This window comes from Seriola dumerili, unplaced genomic scaffold, assembly GCF_002260705.1.
Source record: "Seriola dumerili isolate Sdu_G_001 unplaced genomic scaffold, Sdu_1.0 BDQW01000306.1, whole genome shotgun sequence".
NCBI lineage: Eukaryota > Metazoa > Chordata > Actinopteri > Carangiformes > Carangidae > Seriola > Seriola dumerili.
Window position 1 is genome coordinate 1,499,692 of NW_019174561.1, and position 23,143 is coordinate 1,522,834.

The following is a 23,143-nucleotide window of genomic DNA, read 5'->3' on the forward strand; positions in this document are numbered from 1 at the left end:
GAAAGGGGGGGGGGGGGAGGGTCTGGTCAGCTGTTTCCTCAGTGTGTGTGAGTGTGTGTGGACAGTGTGGGAATGTGTGTGAGAAAAAGTTGCAGACAAAGCTGAGAGCAGGCTCAGAGTGTGTGTGTCGGCCGGAGAGGACACACACACGGTGAGGAGCATCAGGGCGTCAGGACATGTAGTCTGGATCCAGAGTCTGAGTCTGAGTCTGAGTCTGAGTCTGAGTCTGAGTCTGGATTTTACTTTTAGTTCCTTTTTGTTTTGTTATTTTAGTTTGAAACTTCTTCATGTTTTAACCACTGGAGTAAAAACAGAGACGACGTCATGCAGCCGCACATCCATGACAACTGTGTCCAGACACAACTGTGTGGTGAGTTCCTCTCTGATCACTGATCAATGATCTCTGATCGCTGATCGCTCATCAATCTTCAGGTTACTGTAGTTTTTTTTTATTGGATGTTTTCTGAGCTCAGTGAATTTGTCTGAAACTATTAGTTCATTCATTTGATGACGAGCTGTGAACGAACATCAACGATGAGCTGGATTCAGCTGCTCAGACGTGAAGAAAACACAAGAAAAGAAAAGAAAATATAAAGGAAAGATAAAAGAAAAGACAAGATGGTCCTTCATCAGTCTCACATGGAGGATATTTTCAGTGTTATAGCAGCAAAGTGACAAAGAAAGAAAAACTGCAACTTGACAAAATCAGATACTAAAAAAAGATAAATGATATAATAATGTGAAATTAATTTAATTAGATATTTAAATAAAAGAAAAACAGTAGCAGCAGATCAGTCATTGATTTGAGTGAAAATGTCTTTGACTAACGAGTTCATCAGTTTTATTTATGTTGTTAATTAGTTAATAAAGCTCGCTGGTTTCTACAGGAAATATAATATAAGTTTATTTGTCAGTTATTAACATCAGGTTTTTATCTTCAGGTCTGTTGATGTCAATGTTTAAAAGCTGTGAGATGTTGGATCAGACTCGTCAGAGGATCTTCTTGTCTTGTTTCCTCCTGAGAATAAACAGACAAAGTGATGGCTGTATCGATAGTTATAAGGATTATTGATCAGTTATCAGACATTGTTTGTGACTGAAACATTATTTAAAATGTAAATGTCTTGAATAGAAAGGTGGAGACTCAGTGTTGTGACAAAAGAATGAAGACTGAGGATTTGATCAGGTCGCAGTCGGTCCAGATGTTTGGAGTCGAGCTGGACTTTTATTGTGAAAGTTTATCAGTGACGTGGACTCAGACCTGATCCAGGTGTTCAGCTCTGAGGGTCACTCACAGGTCTGTGGTGTTGGCACTGTAAGAACCTTAGAAAGGTCACGGTGGTGACTGGTTCAACTGGTTCAACTGGTTCCTCATAAACCCAGGAAATGGACTGGTGTTAACCCGGTCTAACCCAGTCTAACAGTGTGGAGCAGTGTGTTGTATATGGTGTGTTCCTGTGTTGTTGTGAGGTCAGGTGTCAGGTGAACTACAGGTGAAACAGGTGTGTCATGAGGAACTTACCTGTTCATTAAAGGTCATTAAAGGTCACGATGAGTGACTGTCTCTGTGTCACTTCCTGTTGTGTAATAACTGGTCAGAGGAACCTCAGACGACTGGGAGAACTGGTGTGAGCTCTGTGTGTGTGTGTGTGTGTGTGTGTGTGTGTGTGTGTGTGTGTGTGTGTGTGTGTGTGTGTGTGTGTGTGTTCCTCTCTCTGACTTGGCCCTGACCTCTGTCTGCTCCCTGTGAGAAAAAGTGTGTGTGTGTGAAGGGGGGTTCAAGCAGACTGTCTCTAAACAAAGCTTCCCCTGTCTGTGTGTGTGTGTGTGTGTCTGTGTGTGTGTGTGTGTGTGTGTGTGTGTGTGTGTGTGTGTGTGTGTGTGTGTGTGTGTGTGTGTGTGTGTGTCTGAAACTCTGTCACCTGCTGTTTGTTGTTTATTTTCTATCAAATACTGAGTCAATAAGTCAGTGAATCAATAGATCAATAGATGTATTATTGATTTCTTCTTATTTGCTGCTTCTCTTGGTTTCACTTTAAGTTTTTTTGTGTTTTGGACAAAACAAGCAGCTGTTTCCCGTCCCACCTGAAGTCAGGCCTGTGACATATGGAGGCCAAACAGTGTCTTTTAATTACAACAGGGGAAACTGTTCTGTCTGGTAGAGATCACTTGTTCTGTTGTGATTGATTGATTACCAGTATCAGCTGACAGCCACAGCCAGTACACTGTGTCCTGAGTCTGTGTTGGAGGATCTGAACTGATTCAATCTGTTCTGTAACTGAAGCTTCAGGGAAATAAAAACCACATTAGAACAGCTGCCGCCGCCGCGACATGTTTAAATTCAGCTTCATAGAAACAGTGTGATGCGTGTTCATCTGCTCACACACAGCTGTGCTAACTGCCACTTTATGAAAGCTACGAGCTAGCTGTTGAATAAAGTCTCTGATTGTAACTGTCTTATAACTTAAAAAAAAACATGATAACATCACTGTGACATCATCAGGGGAGATGAAGCCTCTGATGTCACAGGCTGACTTGTGGTAACCATGACGACCTCCATCTCTGTGTCTGTGCAGCCCAACTGGAGTTCGTCCAGATCCTGGTGATCGTGGTGGTGATGATGGTGATGGTGGTGGTCATCACCTGTCTGCTCAACCACTACCGCCTATCAGCACGCTCGCTCCTCTCCAGACACGCCCCCACACGCAGGAGACACCTGCCACTGGCCAACGTGAGTCACACACACCTGTACACCTGGCCTGTTTCCAACGTGGACATTTCAATACATATAATGTAAATACGTAACATATTTAAACATGTTTAAACATGTGGAGCAAATAGAGACAGTCACATACGAACAGCTGCTTTTATTGAGTCAAAAGTCATAAATAAAAGAGTCCAGCTCTTTTACCACATGAAGTAAATTAAACAGAGACAAAGAAATGATGAACTTTATTTAAACAACAGCTGTTTAATGTTTCCAGTGATTTCTGTGAGGAGCTGAGTGACATGTGATCACTGAGGAGACTCTGCTGCAGGCTAACGCTAACGCTAACACATGACTCAATTCTTCATTAGGGGGGCTGCTCGTGACCACACACACACACACACACACACACACACACACACACACACACACACACACAGTGTCTTACACCTGAGGCTTCTTCAAACATATGACTTCACTTGTGAATCACCTGCTACTGTGTGTGTGTGTGTGTGTGTGTGTGTGTGTGTGTGTGTGTGTGTGTGTGTGTGTGTGTGTGTGTGTGTGGGGCTTCAGTCTACAAATTAGATATGAGTAAAGGATGAGGCATAAATGCGTGCGCACTCACACACACACACACACACAGAACTAGGAGTCAGGTTCATTTATACAGCAACATTCACACATATAATATAATATAAGAAAATATAATATAATGTAAATAAAATAAATAAAAAATAAAATCAGAATAGAAACAGAATCTAAAATAAATGAGACGAATTAGAACGCTATATACAATAACATATACAACACAATGTGTGCAATATAGAAAAATAACCTGATGTGGTTGTTGCAGTTTGTCCTGATCTATTGGAATATTTAGATTAAAGACGTTGTGAATGTGAGAATGAAGATGTTGCAGAGGGAGCAGCTTCAAACACTGCGGTGAACAGGAAGTGCTCTGCAGCAGGGAGCGCTCTGGTGGACACAGAGGGAAGTGCAGCAGAAAGTCAAAGAGTTTAACGTGTTAGTTTTGATCATTCACTCAGAGGTGCAATAAAAAATAAAAATATATATGAACAGTGGTGAAGAGTATAAAGTTTCCATGTTCTCCACTACAGTTTTATTTCAATCAACTTTATTGACAGAGCACAAAGAGAATAGGTGTAAACAGTCTAAACATTAAATGGTTTAAATCAAAGTGACTCAGACCATATGGAAATATTATATATCTACATATAAAATAAAACATACAAAATAAAAACATATAGGTCAAAATTATATATGAACCCTGTATGTATATTTATATTACAGACGTATGTTACATGAATATATGTTGATATTATAAACAGTCCAAAAGACTGAGATTAATTAATAAGAAACACATAAACATATAGATTTCTAAATGTTTGTTGTTGTAATTAACTTGCATATATAAATGAAATAAATCTTGTTAACATCTCTCCCTCTGTCTCTCTCAGGAGGGGGGGGGTCTGTGGTCCTCTGATGGGACCAGCAGTGGTCTGAGTGAGGTGAGTGATCAGTGATCAGGTTCATGATTTCATCAATACTCATGTTTCTATCAGATCTGTGACGTTAGACTCATGATGACATCAGCAGTGACGTGATGTCATCCCTCCCTCAGCACCAGGTGTATAACCCCCGATCCCCGGACCGAGGGGTCCACCCCTCCTACCTTCAGCGGGAGCCTCAGTCGCAGCCCCCCCCCCTCCAGTCTCAGCGCTTCCAGCACACCTACGCCCCGAGTCGCTTCCAGCCCACGTACCCCTACCTGCCCCAGAGCCTCATCGACCTGCCCCCCACCATCTCCCTCTCAGACGGGGAGGAGCCCCCGCCCTACCAGGGCCCCTGCACCCTGCAGCTCCGAGACCCGGAGCAGCAGATGGAGCTGAACCGCGAGTCGGTCAGAGCCCCGCCCAACCGGACGGTGTTCGACTCCCACCCCCTCGACCCCTCCAACTCCTGTCTGCAGGCCAGGTAACTACACCACACAGTCACCTGTAGTCTATAGCCCCCCCCCCACGCTACTGTAAAACTAGAACCACCTCGTCGTGGTCGTATCCCTCCGCCACACAGATTAGTTCCAGGTCTCGTCCTGTTTCTCCACAGTCAGAGAAAATATCAAATATGAGTCAAGGCTAGAGGAATGGCTAAAAAGTGTTTTGTGAGGTCACACTGATCTTGACCTTTGACCTTTGACCAAAGACCATGTGTAAATGTAAATGTAAATGTAAAGTCCCTGGAGATATCATGTCACAAGGCCTAAATCATGTTTTCTGAGGTCACTGTGACCTTTGACCTTTGACCACCTGCTCCCTCAGTCAGTGTTTACCTTGTTGTTTTCTCTCAGTCTGCAGGCCCCTCCCCCCAGCGTCCACTCAGGCGTCAGTGTGCTGGAGGCCCAGGAGGCCTTGTCCCGGCAGCAGAAGCAGGGGACCGGAGTGGAGGGAGCTCCCCCGGCGTACAGCGAGGTGATCGGGCACTACTACCACCCGACGTCCCTGAGCTCCGGCCACACCCATCGGACTGTACCACCCTCACAGGCGCCGCCGTCCTCGCTCATACACGGCCTGCTCCGACCTCCGCCGCCTCAGCAGCCAGGAAGTGTGGACAACAGGAACGCAAGGAACACGAAAGAGAAATCCCAGAAGCCCCAGCAGGTGTGACGGCACTGCCCCCCCTGTCCCGGCCCGCGGGAACAACGGTAACGCCCGCTCTGATTGGTCGGCTGTAGTTGTGGCTGACAGCGTCTGGGCTGGGGCGGGGAGGCAGCAGCACGTCAGGTAAGAACACCTGGAGACCACGTCGCTCCTGCAGGAGCACGCCTGGTACTTCCTGTTCCACAGCTTCCTACTTCCTGTCTGAGGAGCGCTTCAGATGGACAGATGATGATGTCAGAGGAGGAGGTCAGAGGGCGGAGAGGGAGGACCTCCCCCTCCCCCCTCCTCCATCAGGCTGATCAAACTTCACTCAATATAAATATTTACTTGTTCTGTTTGTCTCTCTAGAACCTTTTGTTTGTTTGTTGTTTGTTTGTTTGTCTGGCGCTCACAGGAACATCAGACGTGTCTCTGGTTCTTCCAGGTTTTTGTTTTTAGTGATAATCCACCGTCGCTGCTTCGACTCAGTCCAGCAGCAGCGGCTCCTGCTCCAGGCTTCAGCCGTGTCGTTAGCACGTTAGCACGTTAGCACAGACAGAGTTTAGGTGTAGTTAGCGCTATCTGAAACTAGATGTAGCACAGAGCTAATGGTCCTTGAGCTAAACTTTTCTGCCTTATGTCGACCGACTGGCGCAGGAGTCGTCGCTGAAATCCTCCTTTTTATTTTTATGTTTTCTGAAGAAGGTTTTGCACAAAGTTGGAGACTGTTCACCCCAGAAGAAGAAGAAGAAGAAGAAGAAGAAGAATCTGCAATATGACGGAGGAGAGAACGTAGAGAAGGTCGAGGGTATTTTTCTAAACTAAATGATTCTTATCAGTTTTTTTCTGTTGTTTTTATGTCGTCTAGTTTTAGAGGAACATCTGTAATGTGTTGGGGTGCCAACGTCCACGTGGAACATGTTGCTGCGTACATGTCGGCCTGTATATACGTTACAAATGGAGTTTATATACACACATGTATGCAAAGTGAGAGCGAACTTAAAAGCACGAATTTAGAGTTATTTATATAATTGCTGAAAAGAATTGCACTATTTTTTAAGTATGAGCAGATGGAACGTGTGAGAGAGACTTTTATTGTGAAGGGGCTCTGTCTGTTGGCATGAACAGAGAGAGAGAGACCTGACACCACAGGGGGGGTAAGAACAAATCCTGGTTTATGCAAAACGTCCGAGTCCCGCGAGCCAATCACGAGTTAGTATCGATTACCTGTGAGGCCCAATCAGAAGCTCTGCTCGTCGCTCTGTCTCTCTCTATCTCACTCTCTCATCCTATTGGCCGAATCGTTAGCCAATCCCAAAGCAGGTTGTCACTACCTCGACCAAACAAGTCAAGCACACACGAGTTTGTTCACGTTAATCAGAGTTTGTGACGTCAAACAAACGTCTGAACCAATCAGGACGAAGTGTAATGTAAAAGCAGGAAGAAGCTGAGTTAGACTGAATCCTGCTGAGTTTTATTTGAATGTGAAGAGAGAGAGAGAAAGAGAGAAAGAGAGGGGGCGGGAAAAAGACGTAGACTCGGTGACACCGAAGAAACCAGGTCTACAGGTCCTGACTGTGCACTGCTGTGGACACACTCACACACTCACACACACTCTCTGTGGTGGTCTCTCTCTCTTGCGGGCGTCTCTCAGCACTTTACTGCACCAGGACTGAGACAACAATCGTCCGTCTGTCAGCGCGACGTTGAAACCCCAGTCCAACATCTGGACGTGGAACTGTCCGACCTTCAGAGACACATTTAAGAGACGGACAGACTTCGACTCCAAAACCTCAAACCTCGGGGTGGAGTACGGTGGCCCTGAGAGCTCAACTCACTGCAGCTAAAACACAAACAACTTCTCCATCAGTTTGACACGAGCTGCAGATACTCACCACACAACAGGAAGTGTTTCCAGGGGACGCTAAAGAGTGATGCACCAGGCTGGGACGCAATTGTTGTTGAATGCTTTGTGACTCTTGAAGTTCAAAGCACTGAATAAGAAGTGCGTCCCAGCCTGGTGCATCACTCTTTAGCGTCCCCTGGAAACACTTCCGTTAGGGTTGTGTGATCATTACCGTAGTCTGATTGACGCCCTGTCTGACGTCATCGTCAACGCTTTGTTTCGTTATGTTTCTGTTTGTTTTGTTTCATTTCATCGCTACGTTGTGTTACTTAACGTTATGTTACGTTATGTTTCATTACGCTGCGTTTCGTTTTTATGGCGTGTTGCCATGGTAATATATGGTTATGGTAAAATGTTGCAGGCAAATTAAATTTAATATTAATTTAATACTATAAATAATAAGTAACTATATTAAAGGGAAACAAGTCAAATATCGTCTCGACATTTTCACAGACATGAGCAGTCATCGATCGTTCTGACGATCGTCGATCGCTGACGTCATCGTTCCGTCGGTGGTTGTGTATTTACAGCTCGTGTCCAACGGATGAAGGTGTTTCTGAAGCTGCAGTGTTGAGCTCTCAGGGCCACCGTAGTCCAGGACGTTCTGTCCTTTCAGTCTTCTCCTTGTGTGTTTCGGTGTCGGAGCAGAAGTCTTTGCGTTGAACGCAGCACGAGGCGAGTTGTGATAAACTAGACACGCTGAAGTGTTGAAAAGTGACACGAGTGTTAAAAGCAGCTCGTCTCGTGTTGTCGCTATGGCAACGTGCAGGTGACGGAGGAAGGATCCTTCGTCCCTGAGCTCTGAGAGTCCAGTCTTTATGCAACAGCGCCCTCCACAGGCAGTAAACCACACTGCAGCCAGAGGGGGGGGGTCTGACTTCCTTTGTCTTCTCTCACTCACACACATTATTTTTTTATATTTTGATGACATCAACATAAAACAACAATTAGACATTTTTATTTTGTAGGATTTAAATACGTTAATATTTTTTATGAGTTTGCATGTTCTCCCCGTGCCTGTGTGGGTTCTCTCCGGGTTCTCCGGCTTCCTCCCACAGTCCAAAGACATGCAAATGGGGACTAGGCTGATTGGAGACTCTAAATTGACCGTAGGTGTGACTGTGAGAGTGAATGGTTGTTTGTCTCTGTGTGTTTGCCCTGCGATGGACTGGCGACCTGTCCAGGGTGTACCCCGCCTCTCGCCCGAAAGGATGCTGGGATAGGCTCCAGCCCCCCCGCGACCCTACTAGAGGATAAGCGGTAGAAAATGAATGAATGAATGAATGAATATTTTTTATCCAGATGTGTAGATCTCTGTATAAACCTTCAAAACAGCTGTTAGTGATGTCATCAGGTGTAAACAGGAAGTCAGTTCATGCTTTGAGACATGAACATGTCGTCAGATTAAAACCCTGTAACTAAGACAAAGAGAAGATTCATGACCAGATGCTGTGACCCCCCCCCCTGTCTCTGTCGTTTCCATGACGACCACTTGAAGAAAAACAAATCATGAGGAAATTAATCTCTTGACCCAAAGCAGTGATGATCAGATCAATCAAAGCATTAATCACCTTTCACCTCGTTATGAGATTATGAGCCTGGTCCCAAAGTGACTTTAATTTATTTACCCCCCCTCCTCCCCCCTCCTCCCTCCCCCTCTCTGACTCTGGTGTCTGGACCGGGTGGTCCCGTTCTGACGTGGTTCTGGTTCCTGTTGTGGAGGGTTTGCAGCGGGTATGAGGAGACTGGACGGTCCTGATCACAAACTAATGACAGTGATCAATAATTAATAATAATTGATAAATGAAACTGGCTTCAGGGAAAGTCACGCTGACTGACGATATAAAAACAGACAAGAGGAAGAGGGAAACACACACACACAGACACACACACACACACACACACACACACACACACACACACACACACACACACACACAGACACACAGACACACACTGTTCCTGGTCCTGGTCCTGGTTCTGGTTCTGGTCCTGGTCCTGGTTCTGGTTCTGGGTCATGTTCGAGTCCATGTTTATCTTGTCTGCACAGTAAATGTGAAGTTACCAGCAGCAGCTGGCTAACTTAGCTTAGCATCAAGACTGGAAACAGTAGGAAACAGCTAGCCTGACTCTAGCAGCACGTTGAGGTGTGTCTCACCTGCACTCTCTCTCCTTCACATAGAAACCATGTACAAGGTATTTGTAATGTTTTATGTTAGCGAATCAGGTATAAGCGAATAAGTTAGCACAGTTAGCTAACTGGGCAGAGCTAAGCTAACAGTTTAACTTTGTTTTCCAGTCTTTGTGCTAAGCTAAGTTAGCACAGTTAGCTCTCCTGCTGCACAGACAAGAGAATGGCATCAATCTGATCATCTGACTCTCAGCAACTAAACAAATGAACAAATCAACACATCATTTTAAATGTGGAACTGTTCCTTTGTCACCTGAACGGAGCCTGAACAGAACCAGGAGGAACCAGAACCAGATGATTACTGGTTCTACATGTGACACCGTCAGAAGACAGACCTGAGTGTTCTGTGAACTGGTCACATGTTTGTCTTTGCTTTAAGACAGTGTGAGTGTTAGTTAGTTAGTTAGTTAGTTAGTTAGTTAGTTAGTTAACACATGAACTAACAGCAGCAGCAGTTTTTATAAAGTCAGAGGACGACGTCTCCCAGAGCAACGAAAGTGTTAATAATAAACCAAGTGTCCTGGGAAAGACCTCCAGCTGTCTAGACTAAAACTAAACACACACACACAGAACCAGACCTTCCACACACACAGGTGCACTCTCATTCATCCACGTACATTTTTTCTCTCATTGTGGACCACACACACACACACACACACACACACACACACACACACCCTCCCTCTTCCTATCTGAACAAGCTCTACCTGTTCCTTAGAGACGCCTGCCATCCAATGACAGAGCTCCTCTCAGGCCGGCCCCCTCGCTGCCATTGGCCGGCTGTCGTTGGGTCTCCGTGGAAACGTTCATGGTTTGTTGTTGTTGCTATGTGGTTACATGTGTGCCTGCCTGTGCTGAGACGGGCTAAATGTGAGTGGCCAGCTCGGGCTGTCAATCATCCCCGGCCACGCCTCCTTACCGCCTCACATGATGGTGATGATGATGATGATTGGATGACGATGAGATTGAGGATGATGATGATGAAGATGTTTTGATAGTGATGCCGCAGAGAGCGTTGCAATACACACCTACTATTTGCCTTTTTGATAATATTAGTCTTTTAACGTAGTGATCAATGTTGTTTTTATTGTTGTTGTTTATTCACTTGAGAACAAACAAGGTCGATTTATTGTCAATCCATCAACAAAACTTTATTGATTTCATTTGTAAAACCGACTGAGAGTGAAACTACCTAACACACACACACACACACACACACACACACACACACACACAGAAGCTGCTGTAAATACAAGAACATGTACTTCTGCTTCTAAGTGCCCTTTCTAGTTCAAAGTGTGTCACAAGTTCAAGTACTGACTTCTTCTGTTCATATAAACATGTGGTCCTGGTCCTGGTCCTGGTCCTGGTCCTGGTCCTTGGTCTTCTACCCCCCTAATCATCCTGTCTCCAGACCCGGTCCAGCGTCTACTCATGTGCCTTCTGGAGCCCGGGCTCCACGGAGACGTCATCTGTCCTCAAACTCTCTGTCTCTGTCGGACGAAATATAAAGACAAATTCTTACTGCTCCAACACGGACATGAAGTATGGAAGCCCATTCATGCCAAAAAATGTTTACTCACCGAGACTCAAAGTTTAACGTTTTAACTTGAAAAGAACTTCCTGTTTCCTTTGAGTTTTTATTGTTTGTTTTTAATGTTTGTTTTAGTTTTTTACAGTTTTACATGGACACAAAGTTTGAGTCAAAATGATGAGATTTCCTATTTATTTTTCTCTATTTTAGTATTTTTTAATTTTATCTTTTTAACTTTTGTTTTTTATCTTTTTAACTTTTCTTCTTCTACGAGATTTACTATTTATTATTTGTATCTATATACTTTTTGGCATGAATGAACTTCCATATTTATGAACTAGTTTTGCAGAATATTTTCAGATCCAGCTCAGCAGGTTTTTCGTGCTGCGTTCCAGAGACGTCAGAAAGTCAGAGGTTTTGTAAACGACCACTGAAGTTGTGTTTGTAAAATAACAGGACCTTAAACTCATCATGTTGCTAAAGCTGGAGTTCAGCAGCTAACTTCCTGGATAGTGACAGTGTTTGAAAGTTTAAGAAAATCCTAAAAGTTAAAGGGGCAACGTTTCTTCTGTTAGCTCTTAATGCTAACGTTAGCTATGTAGCAATAGCAAAAACTCACAAACAGCTGCTTTAAAGAAGCAGCTGGGATTCTTTCACATCTGACTTTAATGGAACGCAGCCTGAGAGACGCTGTGTGTGTGTGTGTGTGTGTGTGTGTGTGTGTGTGTGTGTGTGTGTGTGTGTGTGTGTGTGTGTGTGTGTGTGTGTGAGATAAAGAATCTGCTCCTGTAAACACACTGGCAGGTTTTTGTTCACAGGATCAAGACGTTTCCAAAGAAGGAATCATCCTGAACTCAGACATGAGCTTTCCTGTCTGTGACGAACGTGTTGATCCACCGTTGTTTTCTTGGTTCAGGAACTTTGAAACTCAAAAACAGACTAGAACAAACTCAAACTTTAAAAGTGTGTGTGTGTGTGTGTGTGTGTGTGTGTGTGTGTGTGTGTGTGTGTGTGTGTGTGTGTGAGAGAGACTATTGTAGAAGTCTTCCACCTGTCGTCCACTTCACCTGCATCATGTCACCTGGTCGGGATCCTCCATGAACCTGGTCCAGAGAGAGATCTGAAGACCAGATCAGGACCAGGTAGAAAGCACAGGAACTCAGATTAACTCTTTCACTCCTCCACAGATGAACCTGGTTCTGAAGGTCCAGGTCCAGACCTGTTTCCTGTCACAGCATGGCTCAGTTATATAGAGGCCTACTTATTCTCAATGATAATATTTGCTTGTGTATTAAAACGGTTTATTTTTATTTATATGGGTCGTCTTCGTGTTGCTGGGTTTGTTCTTATTTTCTTCACTGTTTGTTTCAAACTGAAGATCATTGGTTTGTTGTTGTTGTCACAGAACTTGGTTTGAATCGACACATTTCAGTTAGCCTTCAATTTAAAACCAATAAAACCTTTATAAATATGTTCCTGTCTCTTCTGTAGTTGATTTATTGATTATTGATTGAGTCGTCTCTTCGTCTGTAAAGTGATGAAGGTTTCCTGTTGCGTCTTTATTTATGATTTGAGATGAATTATGAAACTACACTTTACTGTGTTTTTAAAGAACAGTTCATTTCTCCATCTCACAGGAGATCCTGTAATATTCATTAATAATGTGTTCACATTTATAATGAGCAACAAAGAACATCAGACACGTCTATATTCATGTAAGCTCATATACATCAGTGATGCTCTGAGGAGCAGTGACTCGCTGTTTTAAAAGCTCATCAGTCAAATCTTCAGTGGAACAGGAAGTTCCTCCTTAATTAAACATCATCATCATTTTACATTTTTATCACAGACAGAAACCTGTGTAACGTCAAGCAGCCTCCAGCAGGTGGAGCTCTTTACTAAAGCCAGTGAGTGTGTGTGTGTGTGTGTGTGTGTGTGTGTGTGTGCTCTGTTACATGATCATCAGTGATGGACATTAATGTCATTTACCATCAGAAAACAAAACAACAATCGTTTAGTTTTATCAACATTTATAATCACAGTCAGTTTGTAAATGATTTATCGCCTCAGGTTGGGAACCACTGCAACAACACTTTAATATTTTTTCATGTTTTGCTTCTTCACATTTTTAACGTTATGAAAACAGATTTATATATTGATTTTTGATTATGTGATATTTATTTGTGCATTTGAATTTAAATCTGAACAGACGTCACATTTCTCTACAGGGACATTCAACGTGTGTGAAATGTGTCATACAAAAGTAAGAAATATATAATATGATATGATATGATATGATATGATATGATATGATATGATATAATATGATAATATAATAATATAATATAATATAATATGATATGATATGATATGATATGATATAATATAATATGATATGATATGACATAATATAATATAATATGATATGATATGATATGATACTGTATATAACAAACATTCAGAATTCAGTGGCTCTTATAAAACTTTCTGGAAACAAAGAGAAAATAAGGAAAGGAAGGAAGGAAGGGAAGGAAAGGAAGGAAAGGAAGGAGGTAAGGAGGAAAGGCAAGGAGTGAAGGAGGGAAGGACTGAAAGAAAGGAAGGAGTGAAGGAAGGGAGTGAAGGAAAGGAAGGAGTGAAGGAGGTAAGGAAGGAAGGAGGGAAGGAAAGGAGTGAAGGAGGTAAGGAAAGGAGCCACAGAGTGAGTGGAGAGAGGACGTCTGGTATCAGCTGTTAGTCTGTGACAGATACAGATGTTTTACCTGGATCACACCTGGAAACAGACTCATCACCTCCAGGTGAAAGTGAGCTGGAGGAGCAGCGTGAGACCGGACTCGGACTCGTGTGGACTGACTCGGGATCAGCCTGGAGAGAGGACCGGTGAGCGTCAGCTGATCTCTGGCTCTGCGTCAGGTATCGATCAGATTCCAGTGACTCGCTCTCGTTCCTGCCGGCGCCAGTTCCTACGTCAGCGCTCACCTCAGTGAGGTCACACAGGTTATCTCACCTGTCACTGTAGCACCTGTCTGTCTCTCCGCTATCAGCCTGTCTGTCTGTCCTACGGCACAGCTGGCAGTCGGACAACGTTTCATCAGTTACTGACGCGGGAAGAAAGTGGGTCGATGTGATTTAATGAACCTGGATCTCCTTTCCCTTTCCCTGATCACACACACACACACACACACACACACACACACACACACACACACACACACACACACACACACACACACACACACACACACAGCTGATAACCTCTGACGGTCTTGTCGTCCCCTCTGTACGTCTCTTCTTTGTTTTTTGCTTTTTCCATTTGACAGTGATGTCATCAGTGATGTCATCAGTGATGTCATCAGTGATAAGTTATAGATAAAATAATGACACCTGGTGTTTCAACATGTGTCTCTCAGTACGAGTTCACCATGAAGGGAAGAAGGAAGGAAGGAGACAGGGAAGGAAGGGAGGAAGGAATATATGAAATATATAATAAATATGAAAAGGTAAAAACAAATAAACTCCAGTAATTTCTACAGAGGATATAAACCTTTGACCTTTGACCCAGACGTTGTTGTAAAGGATATTTCCTTGATGTTGAATCGAGTCATTAGAACAGAACGTTACACTGATAACAGCTGTGATAGTTTATCAATCAGCTGATAAACAGCTGATAACCAGAGCACAGTCACACATCTGAAACTCTCCAACTAGAAACTATCATATATTCTTTTCACACTTTCATTGTAAATATTTTATTGTTAATTATTTTATTTTTCTATTTTAGCTTTCTGCAGCTTGTTTATGTTTATATTCCTTTTCTTCTTCTATGGTTATTGTCATGAACCAGAAACTGCTGATTTCACTGAGTCAGAGTTTCTCACTTTACAGACATGGACACGTTTGACTTCATCATCACACTGTGTTTCTGCTCCTTCTTGCTCACAGGTGATTTCCAGGTGAGCGCACAGGTGGACTGGACGGAGGTCCTGGTCGGCAGCTGGACCGTCCAAACGTAAAGAAAGACGTAAAGACTACAAACCTTTGTGGAATAAAGTCAGTGGAACATGTTTGAAAGCGTCGGTCGAGCTTCAGTGTTGAAACGTCTTTATAGATGAACAAATAACCTGCAGGTGAAAGAGTTAGTGAAGACACAGTGAAGGTGTGACTCTGGATTATGAGCTTTAGAGAACAGTTGCATTCAGGCGTCGCGTGGTCGTCAGTAAATCATTGTCTCTGAGAATCAGACAAACAACAGGAACGTATGAAGGTTCAGTCACAGAGAGAGAGACTAACACACTGTACAAGGTCGACACCACATGTAGAGGACACACACACTCTGTACGAACACCGTCCTCAGGACTCCACTTCCCATAATTCCTTCATCTGAACAAAGACTTCTTCTTCTACTAAGAAGTTAATCTTGTGTCCGTGAGATAGTGAGAACAAACTGAAATACAATGTGCTTCTTCTCTTCCTTTTTCCTGTGATCAAATCGTTTCATTTTCTATCAATCACTTTAATAAAATCAGAAATTAGAAATAAAATGTAAATGTTACTGAATTTGTTTTTGTTTGGAAGTAGGTTATTATCTCTAGAAACAATTATTATTATTTAACTGTCAGATCATTTCAACAGGTTTTATGATTATGTGACTGTAAAGAGGTTTGTTCTCTTGTTGCTGTAGAAACAACATCTGTCATTTAATCAATGTGAGAGATTTTTCTCTCATATTCTCTCATCTCCCATTTTGTAGCCAGAAAACAAACAACCAAAATCCTCTATAGAGAAGATGCCGCATTACAGGCAGCGCCAATGGTATGAAGTGGGACACAGCTCCGGTCTCCTAAGTGGGTGTTGTTCCTCAATCCCTCCCTCAAGCGAAGGCAACTGGCATGAAATGTGACAGTAGCTAATATTAAAATCTATCCTGTCTAGACTTTCCTCCCTGCATCCTTTGGGAAAGAAAAGACGGATCCGATTTTCTTGTTCTTACAGCCTGTTGCTGCACACAGCTCGGCATTTTAACACTAACTGATGGATTACCTGTCCCTGTCAAAACAATACATCAATAGACGATTCAACAGAACTCATTTTTTACCTACTAAGGACATCTGATCAGCCCAGTACAAAGTCATGTCAGTTTAATAGGCCAATAATCTTTTAGCAGCTGTACGGAGCCTTTGCTCTGCCTCACAGCTGTGGCCAGAACACGGTTCCAGCAGCAGCAGCAGCAGCAGTGCAGTCTGTGGTTTATCAACTCAGGACTTGGATAGTGTAAAAAACCAGTGTGTGATGATTAACTTCAATCCCCGTCTTTATCTTCATGTCTTACATAAGAGCTGCAGTGCACCTTGGGACAGAAGCATGTGGCCTCATGAAGCCTCAGTCTCAGGTCCTGTGGTTCAGGAGTTCAGACGTCCTCGCCTCATGTGAATTAATGTAAAAGAGAATTAGAGCGTGAGTGTGTGTCTGGGCCCTCAACACAGTTACAGGGAAGTTTGATCTGTTTTCAAATGTTTTTATATCAGAAATCAGATTTTTCTTTCACCTGAAAATCACATGGATGGTTCCTTACTATACATTTTGCAAATGTAATTAATGATCAATATTTTCATTGAATTTTGGGTGTTTTATTCAAATTTCTAGCATCTGTGGTTTTCACTCCACTACAGTGGGTCACAGTATGGAAACGGTTTCTAAATTCTGACATACACCTGTCTGTGATAATCCATCAACACGTTCTCCGGTTGTAACTTTAGTCAAAATAATTCAGAATTTAGTTTTTGTTTTACTGAAAAACAAGATATATTTCTGTAAATGAGGTTTACTGAAAATGAAATTCCAAAAGAAAGTGTAAAATCGGAGAACAAAAGTTTTACGGTCGAAGGGAAGACGATACAAACGTTAAGATGTTTCAGATATTCAGGAGTCTTCATGTCATAAACTGATAAAACGGGGACTAAATGTTTTTGGTGGCTTGTCCCTGGAAACGGGAACATCTGGTCACCCTGTTTTGTTTTATACGTTTTAGGAGTTATTAGGTTGGAGCTGTCCTCAGAACTGTTTTAAATTTGATAGTACAGTGAAATGAACACAGGAAAGTCAGGGAGAGAGAGCGAGGGGATGACATGCAGCAAATGGCCGAGGGTTCGGATTCAAACCCTCGGCCGCTGCGGTTAGGACTAAGTCCGTGCGCTTGTCTTGGCTGCTAGCTATAGCAGCTTCAGATATGAGGCTGAAACCATGAAAATAGAGTTGTCCAATCAGATTTTTCGTTTTTCTTTTTTTGTGGTTGTCTCTCGGCACAGAAAACGTCAGCTGGCTCACTCATTGGTTAGGAGTTCATAGCCAGGCAGTAAACTAGAAAAAATAAACACACTTCAAACAAACTTCACGACTGCTTCAAAGGTACGGAGTCGTCATTTTGTCAGTCGGCCTTCTCATAGTTTCTTACAATACAACAGTACTGTTGTGAAAATACATGACTGGCCTCTTTTTATCTCATAGGTAAAAACATTGGATATTTTAATGATGTATTGACTATTAACTGGAAACTAAACCGGTTTTCATTTGGTCACTTTATAATAAAAGCCTCATGACAGACCGTACTCATGTCTTTGGTTTTTGTCAAGCAGCAGTGTTAGACTGGTGAGTGTCTAAGGAATCAAATAACATCATCATGATCCCACAGGAATCCAGGAACTGAAACAAAGCAGGTAAACTAACTGTGACGTGCTGCTCCAGTCACATGACTGTTTCACAAAACAACAAGAACAACCAGGAAAAATGAAGCTGAATCACTGATCAGTTTAAATATCTTTATTATGAATGTCTCCCTCGTCGGGGGCTGAAGATTAAAACAGAAACAAACTGTATAAAAATAAATTAAAACATAAAATACGACAGGAACAGAAAACATGTGAGAGGTCAAACGTCACAGGAGCTGGACTCGCTCTCTCTGTCAGGACAGTGTGATTCATAATAACTTATTAAATAGTTTAAACACTGTGCCGCTGCAGCAGCATGTGAGAAGACAGACAGGAAACAATCCTATTCACAGCATCAGTGAGTGAGGAATGTGTTCATCTTCTATTCCTACCAGTTCATGAGCTTCACCTGGGACAGATTTAACAGGAGAATCATCTCGAACATCTCGATAACCAACAGTCGATTTAAAAAAGTGAAAAATATCAGAAGTCTCTAATAAAAAGAGACGCTCAGTAAAACAACCACGAGATATTCTTCAGAATCATTACATTTCTCTTCTAGATTTTCTGATGTTGTTCTACAGACGAGTTCCTGCTCTACATCTGCTTCACCCTCTGCTGCAGGAGGTCCAGCTGTCGCGCCATCTCGTTGGGCAGGTCGTCGTTCACCTGCGTGGTGAAGTACTTCCTCACCTCCTCCACCTCCCTCTGCCAGAACTCCTGGTCCAGGGAGAACAGCTGGTCCAGGTCCACGTGTTCCTGCAGACCCTGGAGGTTCAGGGAGTTGCCGCACGGCAGGTATCCCACGGCGGAGGGCATGGCGCCGGCCTCGCCGTTCACCCGCCTGAACATCCAGTCCAGAACGCGGATGTTGTCACCGAAGCCGGGCCACAGGAAGCCGGCGGTCGGGCTCTTGCGGAACCAGTTGACGTGGAAGATCTTGGGGAGTTTGGCGCCGGGGCGGTCGGCCATGCTCAGCCAGTGAGAGAGATACTGTCCGAAGTTGTAGCCGAAGAACGGACGCATGGCGAACGGGTCGTGCATGATCACCTTACCTGGAGAAAAGAAGAGCAGACAGAGGACAGGTGAGGATCGGGGGCCAGTTCAGCAGAACACCTTAAGTTAAGATTTGTCTTAAAGTCTGAGTTAAAGCTTCCTTAGAATAAAAACACCCTTAAGTCTTCCACGTAAAGTTTCCTTAAAATGTTCATGAAGTATTGAAGGTGTTCTCCTGATCTTGGTCTTATACTGAAGGAATCACTTAAAGTCACTTAAACCGTTGAAAGAAAACTACTAAAGGCTCCTCTGATTGGATCTTATCTGCAACACATTCAGAAGAACCGCATGGAGCCTCAACCAGAGAAATTGATTTGTTGATTTGTGTCTATAGATTTGATCGGCATCAGTTTCTGGTTTGATCAGCTCACTCCTCTTTCCTCAGCTGTGTCTTCAGCTGCTCTGCAGCAACAACCTGAAGTAACTCCCTCAGCTAAGGAGAAATTCAACCAAGTGTCAGACTTTAGTAAAACTGTAGGTGCCCCTGGGACATTAATTCCTAGGGGCAGGTTTCTGAGCTGATTCAATGGTGGAAAAACAAATGGACAGTAACTGGTCAACTGAAGGTCACTGACCTTTGTGTTCAGCTGCAGCCGTGGCCTCCGATCTCATGGCCGCTCCGACAAACACTCCGTGCTGCCAGCTGAAGGCCTCGTACACCAGAGGGACACCTGACAGGAAACACAGTCATAAATCAGATTTATATCTTCTCCTCTCTCTTATCTGAATCCACTGTAACTCGTCCTCTACCACTGCTCTGGTTTCTCTGTTTTCCCTCTCACCTTCTGGTCTGCGGCCTCCGAAGATGACGGCCTCGATGGGGACTCCCTCTGGGGATTCCCACAGCGGGTCGATGATGGGGCACTGACCGGCCGGAGTGCAGAAACGAGAGTTGGGATGAGCACAGGGTTCACCTGGAGAGAGAGACCAAGGCAGGGAGGTAAGTTAGTGACGTTCTCCATGACGCACAGACCTCCGACTATCTCATGAATTAAAACTGCTCTCTAAAATAAACTGAAGAATCGGTTTAATTCAGTAAGAAGATTTTTGAGTTTTTGTTTCAGAAAGTAGAAACTATTGACTCAAACCAACGTCTTCAACCTCGACTTGGTTCCTTTTCTGTTTCTTAACTAATGAAAAAATCTCGCACCATCCTCCGAGCTCCAGGGTTTGTTCTTCCAGGACGTGATGGTGACTTCCTCCGGCAGCGACTGATCCATTCCCTCCCAGTACACACCGCCGTCGCTGGTCTCCGCCACGTTGGTGAAGAGGGTGTTCTTGACGATGGTTGCCATGGCGTTGGGGTTGGTTTTGGCCGAGGTGCCGGGTGCAACGCCAAAGAAGCCATTCTCTGGGTTGATGGCGCGGAGGTTTCCTGACAAAGACGAAGAAGAGTCCTGTCAGTTTGTGTCATTGTTAATAAAGTTTTAATGTCTCTGATGTCAAGTTCAACTTCCGTCTCTCACCTTGGTCGTCAAACTTCATCCAGGCGATGTCGTCGCCCACGCACTCGACCTTCCAGCCCGGCAGCGTGGGGCAGAGCATGGCCAGGTTTGTTTTCCCGCAGGCGCTGGGGAACGCCGCCGCCATGTACTTCTTCTCCCCCGCAGGGTTGGTGACGCCCAGGATCTGAACACAGGAAACACGTGGTCAGGGTTAGGGTTAGGTTAGTGTTACCTACTCTGACTTTTGGATGGACGGGTGGTTTTCCTCACCAGCATGTGCTCGGCCAGCCAGCCCTCCTCCTTGGCGATGCGTGAGGCGATGCGCAGGGCGAAGCACTTCTTTCCCAGGAGGGAGTTTCCTCCGTAACCGCTGCCGAACGAGACGATCTGCCGGTGGTCCGGGATGTGGGCGATCAACGTCTGCTCGGGGTTACAGGGCCAGTTGTTCACCAGCGGCTCTGAGGGTGGAAACAGGAAATGGGTTCAATTGTATTTTGACAGACAAAATGTATTCATCAGCTAATGCTAAAAGTAGCATCAGGTCGCCGGCGTTGCGGACGTACTTTTGAGTGGCAGAGGACAGCCGACCGAGTGCAGACAACGGACGAACTCGCCGTTTCCCAGAGCGGACAGCACGGCCTTCCCCATCCGGGTCATCACCCTCATACTGGCGACCACGTAGGGCGAGTCGGTCAGCTCCACTCCGATCTTGGAGAGGGGGGAACCCACGGGACCCATGCTGAAGGGAATCACATACATGGTCCGACCTGAGGACAGAGACGATCACGTGAAGTCAACCATGACTCTGAAAACTGATTCTCTTTTAATGTGAAAGTCCAAATTTACATCATCAGAGTTTTACAGGAACTCGGTCCGAACTGGATCAGACCTGGACCCGGTCTCTGTGGTACCTTTCATGCAGCCCGGGAACCGCTGAGTCATGGCTTTGTCCAACTCCTCCGGGGACATCCAGCGGCCCAGCTGACTGACTCCTCCTCCCAGCGGCGTGGGCACCGTGTCCCTCTGTTCCTGGGTCACAATCACCGTCTTACTCTCCACACGAGCCACGTCCCTCGGGTCGGTCCTCGCCAACCAGCTGCAGGAGGAGGAGGGGGAAGTGTAGATGTTTTAGTTTAACACGTGGTCATTTCACAATTTAAATGTAATCATCTGTACGTTAATATAATACAACATCAAAATGATTTTTCTGGTGGGAGAAAATCTAAATAAAAGCTTTGGAGCTAATTTGATGTCGTGTCTGGAAAATCTCTTCATCCTCGATCAATCAGTTTGAAATTAATTGGCAATGATCAAAGTTTTCTATAAACTCTTACATTTATGTTGCAGTAACATTTGAATGTAAAGTTAATCTTATACATAAATAAGTTTGCATAGATCAAAATGACTGTGAATGTTTTCTGTTGATCACACACACACACACACACACACACACACACACACACACACACACACGTTATAACAGTGTCGTCTTCAGACTTTAATGACAGTGAAGTTTTTCAACTTTTTTAATGTTTTTTAAAGAGAATTTATTTTCAAAAGATCCCAAAAGATCATTTATATTTAAATTCTTTTATAATTACATCTTTTACATCAACCACTGATCTGTTTGTTGATTCTGCAGCGGTTGAGCACATGTTTGTGACAGCTGCAGGTGAACAGGTGAACAGGTGAGCTCTGCCTGAACCGGCTGGTCTGACTGGTTTGTGAGCATGTCGACCTTTAACTGTCTGATGTAACAGTCTTGAACAACAACAGTCTGCACAGTGACCACCTCAGACCTGGTTCTGAGCTGACCTAGGATCAGACTATCACCTGGAAACAGTCGCTCTTATCAAACCTCTGACCCTCCGACACTGAAGCCACATCCACCCACCAGTTCTCATATTTGCGCAGCCTCCTGATCATCCCCTGCTCCTCCAGCTGGGTCAGGATGGCTCGGTTCTCCTCGTCGGAGCCGTCGCAGACGTGCAGGGCGTCGGGCTGACATAGGGTCACGTTGGTGTCCACGAACTCCCTGACGGCCGGGCTGAGGGCGCTGAGGTCGCCCTGCAGGATCTTGGGTCCGCTCTGGTTCTGGGACTGGAGCTGAGGAGGCATGGCGGAGGCGTCTGGAGGGAGAGCGAGCTGAGAGAGAGAGAAGAAGAAGAAGAAGAAGAAGAGAGGAGGTCTAGAAGCAGAGAGGAAGAGGAAGGAAAAGAAAAGATTTTAAATACCTTCTTTTTGAGCTGTTACATTTCATCGTTTCATGAGGCAGCGTGAGGTTACCTTCAGGAGTTGGTCTGGAGCACAGAGCTGCAGCTTGGCCTCATCAGCTGATCAGGGTCTGTCAGCTGTTCTCAGGACAGTTCACCACTGTTCTCTCTCTGGTCTGTTGTATCAGCTGCACAGGGTTCGCTCCTTTTATACCCTGGGATATCCCACAAGAGGCGGGGAGGGGGGAGGAGGGGGGAGGGGTTATTTACATGAACCTGTTCTTCCCTGTAGATCTGAAAAACACAGAGTTACAGACCAGAGGTGAATCATTGAGAGAGAGAGAGAGAGAGAGGGAGAGACAGAGAGAGAGAGACAGAGAGAGAGAGAGACAGAGAGAGAGACAGAGAGAGACAGAGAGAGAGAGAGAGAGAGAGAGACAGAGAGAGAGACAGACAGAGAGAGAGAGAGACAGAGAGAGAGAGACAGAGAGAGAGAGACAGAGAGAGAGAGACAGAAAGAGAGAGAGAGAGACAGAGAGAGAGACAGAGACAGAGAGAGAGACAGAGAGAGAGAGAGAGAGAGACAGAGAGAGAGAGAAAGACAGAGAGAGAGAGACAGAGAGAGAGACAGAGAGAGAGAGACAGAGAGAGACAGAGAGAGAGACAGAGAGAGAGAGAGACAGAGAGAGAGAGAGACAGAGAGAGAGACAGAGAGAGACACAGAGAG

The 23,143-nt window shown here is 44.5% G+C and overlaps 2 protein-coding genes across 2 annotated transcripts in view; one reads left to right on the plus strand and one right to left on the minus strand.

Annotated features, from left to right (window-relative positions):
* The window catches only part of LOC111231565 (protein TMEPAI-like), a 28,758-nt gene extending 21,490 nt beyond the window's left edge, over positions 1 to 7,268 (plus strand). Inside the window, exons 2-5 of the mRNA XM_022758711.1 lie at positions 2,577 to 2,731; positions 4,189 to 4,239; positions 4,353 to 4,705; positions 5,079 to 7,268. Of these exons, the coding sequence (XP_022614432.1) occupies positions 2,577 to 2,731; positions 4,189 to 4,239; positions 4,353 to 4,705; positions 5,079 to 5,394 (875 nt within the window). The 3' untranslated portion in view covers positions 5,395 to 7,268. The remainder of the gene's footprint in view (positions 1 to 2,576; positions 2,732 to 4,188; positions 4,240 to 4,352; positions 4,706 to 5,078) is intronic.
* A 10,557-nt stretch (positions 7,269 to 17,825) lies between these two features.
* On the minus strand, positions 17,826 to 22,582 carry pck1 (phosphoenolpyruvate carboxykinase 1). Its single transcript, XM_022758704.1, has 10 exons — positions 22,490 to 22,582; positions 22,098 to 22,391; positions 21,115 to 21,299; positions 20,767 to 20,970; positions 20,474 to 20,661; positions 20,225 to 20,387; positions 19,909 to 20,133; positions 19,541 to 19,672; positions 19,334 to 19,429; positions 17,826 to 18,757 (listed from the first exon to the last, which is right to left on the minus strand). The coding sequence occupies exons 2-10, from the start codon at positions 22,319 to 22,321 to the stop codon at positions 18,300 to 18,302; spliced, it is 1,875 nt and encodes a 624-aa protein (XP_022614425.1). The 5' UTR covers positions 22,322 to 22,391; positions 22,490 to 22,582; the 3' UTR covers positions 17,826 to 18,299.
* Between the last annotated feature and the right edge of the window lie 561 nt (positions 22,583 to 23,143).